This window comes from Epinephelus fuscoguttatus, linkage group LG24, assembly GCF_011397635.1.
Source record: "Epinephelus fuscoguttatus linkage group LG24, E.fuscoguttatus.final_Chr_v1".
Taxonomy (NCBI): domain Eukaryota; kingdom Metazoa; phylum Chordata; class Actinopteri; order Perciformes; family Serranidae; genus Epinephelus; species Epinephelus fuscoguttatus.
Window position 1 is genome coordinate 20,356,841 of NC_064775.1, and position 4,957 is coordinate 20,361,797.

General features: G+C 43.7%; 1 protein-coding gene across 2 annotated transcripts; it reads left to right on the forward strand.

The window, feature by feature from the left end:
* Positions 1-1,238: 1,238 nt before the first annotated feature.
* On the forward strand, positions 1,239-4,712 carry LOC125884992 (POU domain, class 3, transcription factor 3-B). Of its 2 annotated transcripts, none has more exons than XM_049570344.1 (2): positions 1,239-3,115; positions 3,456-4,712. In XM_049570344.1, the coding sequence occupies exons 1-2, from the start codon at positions 1,913-1,915 to the stop codon at positions 3,552-3,554; spliced, it is 1,302 nt and encodes a 433-aa protein (XP_049426301.1). In that variant the 5' UTR covers positions 1,239-1,912; the 3' UTR covers positions 3,555-4,712. The 2 variants fall into 2 exon arrangements, with proteins under 2 accessions (XP_049426301.1, XP_049426300.1); XM_049570343.1 differs by having other exon boundaries at positions 1,239-3,124; positions 3,456-4,711.
* Positions 4,713-4,957: the final 245 nt, after the last annotated feature.

Genomic DNA, 4,957 nt, shown 5'->3' on the forward strand with positions numbered 1-4,957 from the left:
GTCAGGCTACCACATAATTGTAATTGTTACCAATAGATCTTATAGTGTCAGATGTGTGCCTTGTATTCTCTCAAACCTTGTATTCATAGGTGTAGATTTCAGGGGGTCCACACAGGGGACATTATTTAGAACATGTACATTTGTCCCTTTCAATAAAAAGATAAAAGTTGAAGAGGATTTGCAAAATTAAAGATATTTACAGCATAAATTGATGCTGTAAAGACACACATTTGCATTAAAAATAATTACCAGAATGCAGGAAATGATGTGTTTGATGCTTCAAATTTTCTGGCAGACTCCACCATTTCATATGTGTCCCACCCCCCATGCTGAACACAGCCTATGCCCCTGGTTGTTCTATTACACAATCAGGTCATGCTACCACATAATAATAATTGTTACTAACAGATCTTATAGTGTCAAATGCCTTCTATTGATAGGTGTATATTTCAGGGGAGGACACAAGAGACATGTCCCCGGCAATATTAAGAACATGTGCATTTATCCCACTCAATAAAAGATGAAAGTTTCAGAGGATTTGCAAAAGTACGCACAAAAAGCAAATCTGTGCAGGAATATATCACCAGAATGCAAAAAATTAAGTGTCTGATGCTTTGAATTTCCTGGCGGACCCCGCCACTTTACATGTACCCCCGTCCCCAATGTTGAAATGTAACATACACCCCTGCTTATGTGTGTTTGTAACAAAAATAAGGAAGATGAAACCACATAAACACATTCATATTTACTTAATACAGTTAATCCATCTATTTTATTGTAATAACTTATTTTTATATTAAAATATATGCCTTTAAGCATACATATAAATATAAAAGGAAGTATATATTAAAGCTTTTCTGAATAAAAGATAATCATATGATGATGCCAAACTAGAGGTCACAGTTTATCGCCCTCTCTATTCCCCCCTTCACCCCCTGTTTGTGTACTAATACCTCAGTACTATTTACTACCAAGTTGTGTTCCCCGTTTTTGTTTGGACTGCAATTAAAAATCAGCCAATCGGAACAGCCGGAAGGAGGGCTCGTGCGCCCCGGAGCAAGGGCTGGCGAGTGCTGCCAATCACACCCCGGGTAACCAATGAGCGGGGACGCACGGGGGTAAACATCCGTGCGTCGTCGGGCTTGGAGGGGGCGGGGGCGGGACTTAGGCTCGCCTGTCAGGGGGGAGAGAGAGAAAGAGAGATATAGAGAGAGAGGTGGGGAGAGAGAACAAGCGAATGAGAGAAGAGGCTCGCGAGCAGCGCCGTACACTGTTATACTGGATTGTACTTCATCGGGAGTTTGCGGTTTGGCAGGTTTATATACATCAAAACAGAACAAAGAGATAGGCTCTACAGTGCTATAAAAGAAGACAGAGAAAAGAATAAAGCCAGGGAGAAATCTCGGCGACTGAATTACAAAAGAACTGAGGACACTCTGCTCATGTTTTTCACATCCAAAGGGGACATAAACTGGGACTTTGGACATTGTGGAGAATTTGCAAGGCTTTTTGTCTTTTGCGAGCACCAAAACTTTGTATGGGACAACGCTTTTTTTGCTGTATATTTGAATTTTAATGCTCGCAATTTCATCCCAGTGCAAAACTTTCCAATCGGACTGCACATGGTTTCAAAGGGCTTTTGAAAAACCTGGATTTTTTTTATTTTTATTCGCCGATATCCATGCACAAGAACTAGAATGTTGTAAATACGTGCGGATTTTATTCAGTTTTTTGCCAGCGTTTTTCCAAGCTTTTTTTGCGTTTTTACGCACGTCGATGGTATTGCCAAAAAGCTACTCATACTTTTAAAGTTTGAATAATTCATGAGTTACAATTTGCCTGCTCGAAAGAAGTGACTGTAAAAAAAAAGGGAGGGGGGTTATCCACAAACATATTCATAAGGGTTGACGGAATGGCCACCGCGGCTTCCAATCCTTATCTGCCCAGCAATAGCATCTTATCGTCCGGCTCCATCGTGCACTCTGACTCCGGAGGTGGTGGCATGCAGCCGGGCAGTGCTGCGGTTACCTCGGGGTCTGGGGTCTACAGGGGAGACCCCTCAGTCAAGATGGTACAGAGTGACTTTATGCAAGGCGCAATGGCAGCGAGCAACGGGGGACACATGCTGAGCCATGCCCACCAGTGGGTGACATCCCTTCCGCACGCCGCAGCGGCCGCAGCTGCAGCCGCGGTTGCTGCAGCTGAAGCCGGATCGCCCTGGTCGTCGAGTCCCGTCGGGATGACGGGCAGCCCGCAGCAGCAGGACGTGAAAAACTCCGGCAGAGACGATCTGCACACGGGCACCGCGCTGCACCACAGGCCCCCTCACTTAGCTCCCCATCAGACTCACGCCGGGGCTTGGGGGAGCACGACTGCGGCGCACATTAACTCCATATCCGGGGGACAGCAGCAGCAGCAGTCGCTGATCTACTCCCAGCCGGGGGGGTTCACTGTGAACGGGATGCTGAGTCCGGGGAGCCAGAGCCTGGTGCACCCGGGCTTGGTGAGGGGGGACACCCCGGATCTGGACCACGGCAGCCACCACCACCACCATCACCACCAACATCCGCATCACCAGCACCACGGCGGCGTAAACAGCCACGACCCGCACTCGGACGACGACACGCCGACCTCGGACGACCTGGAACAGTTCGCCAAGCAGTTCAAACAGCGGAGGATCAAACTGGGCTTTACGCAGGCGGACGTCGGCTTGGCTTTGGGCACCCTGTACGGGAACGTTTTCTCTCAGACAACCATCTGCAGATTCGAGGCTCTGCAGCTCAGCTTCAAAAACATGTGCAAGCTCAAGCCTTTGTTAAACAAGTGGCTTGAGGAGGCCGACTCGTCCACCGGCAGCCCCACCAGCATCGACAAGATCGCGGCGCAGGGGAGGAAGAGAAAGAAGCGCACATCCATCGAAGTGAGCGTCAAGGGGGCTTTGGAGAGCCACTTCCTAAAATGCCCCAAACCCTCGGCCCAGGAGATCAGCACCCTGGCGGACAACTTGCAGCTGGAGAAAGAGGTGGTTAGAGTGTGGTTTTGCAATAGGAGACAGAAGGAAAAACGGATGACGCCCCCAGGAGTGGCACAGACGCCGGAGGATGTGTACTCTCAGGTCGGCAATGTGAGTGCAGAAACACCGCCCCCCTCCATGGACTGCAAAAGAATGTTCAGTGAAACATAGAACAGCACACCAGAATATTTTATATGAAATTAAAACTGATTAAAAACACACAGACTATCGCCAAGATAGCCAAATTTTTTGATACTGTGATTGTGAGGGAATATGAATGAGACTGCAAATGTGTTATCTATTTTTCACCAGAAAAAAAAAAACACAGAAAGAGAAAAAAATCCCCTTTTTCCCTCCCAACCCCCCTTCAGAAAAAAACGCACCTTCTTCCAGGCCCTGAAATGTCTTAACCTAAAAGGTTCCTTCTGCTTTTTTCTTTCAGGGGCATTTTTTAGTAGATTACTTAAAAGATGCAAGTGAAGCGAGCGACCAGAGGGTGACAACTACAAGTTCATTCCACCAGGTAATTTTGGCGCATTAAGACACACCAAGAGGAAACCCAAGTATTGTTTTTTATTCTTTTTATCTCTTCCCCCCTCCAAAAATTACCCCCACCCTCATTATCCTGTGTTTGATTGAAGAAACAAAGGAGCAGGCATTTTGTATATTTAGAAATGGGACTGAACCGCCTTCCTCTCTGAGCCTAACAATAACAAGAGGGGGAAAAACTGCAACAATATGAACAAGAGTGACATCCACGAAGCTTCCATCATGATTTATTTTCTTTCTGAGATGGACTGCATGGTTTCACACACACGCGGAGGATAAGGGATTTTTTATTGTCATCTTAAAGGCCCACAAGGAGCAGGACTTGTCCCCGCCTGATCTCAAAGATCACCATTTTTTTGGGTTTTTTTTTAATTTAATGGACACCGTGAGTGGATTTTTCCTCTTTTTTCCCTCCCAACAAATAGAGCATAAGACATTTGAAAAAGACTTCAACTGCACTTATTTGAGAAAAAAAAATCTGTTGCCAAGTGTGACTGAGTGGGTGCTGTGGATATACTATTATTGCTGCCCTTTCTAAGCAGTATTCTTTGGTAGGTTTTAATAAACAAAACTCTGTAAAGCCGGCAATATAGATCACTAGATCAGATACTGATCTGAGTTATTTACTTTATATTTTTCATCAGAATGACTTGTTTTAATATTTTATTCGGAATACATATGAATTATTCCAAACGGTAATTTATTTCCCCCCCTCTTCCAGGAACTTGTGTAAGATGCTTTCCCCCCTTTTTATTTTTCTTGTTTCATCTTCCTTTCTTATATTTTTTTGTTTTGTTGTTGCCCTTATTTGTTATTTTTTTGTATTATCGTTTCTAAAGGAGCACAAATCATCATAAGCTGACATTGACCGTTGTTAGGTAATAAGGGTATATTTTGATGTGATAATTTGATTGTAATTTAATTTCAGTAGTGGTTCCGTACGAGCTGATTGAGACACAATAAATTTGTTAGAATGAAATGCAATCATGTTGTGGTTTCAGATTTATATTCTTACCGTATATTTGGCTTTTATTTTAAAAGGGGTGTGCTATTCTTTGCATGCAGAGTGAAGAAAATGGTGGAAGCTGCGTGCTTATAATAACCCCCTCTAAGAAAAATGCACAACAAAGACTCTTGGCAGGGGGAAAAATCAAAAATAATTAACCCTTATTATATAAAAAATATGCTTTGTATTTTGCAGAGGAAAAAATAAAAATAACCAACCATCATTATATAAAAATATGCTTTGTATTTGCTTAAAATGCGCATTATTGTGACATTTACGGTATTAAGAGCGCATAAAATATGTCCAAAGCTTAAATAAATGTCCACCAGCGTTGTTATCATCATCCCATAACTGTGTATTACCATTTAAATGAAACATCGCGGTCAGTT

Bases quoted from the DNA above. Each gene is read 5' to 3' on its own strand.
- LOC125884992 (XM_049570343.1), top strand. From the start codon at position 1,913: ATGGCCACCGCGGCTTCCAATCCTTATCTGCCCAGCAATAGCATCTTA. The intron at 3,125-3,455 runs GTGAGTGCAGAA...TTTTTCTTTCAG, and splicing joins TGTACTCTCAGGTCGGCAAT to GGGCATTTTTTAGTAGATTA.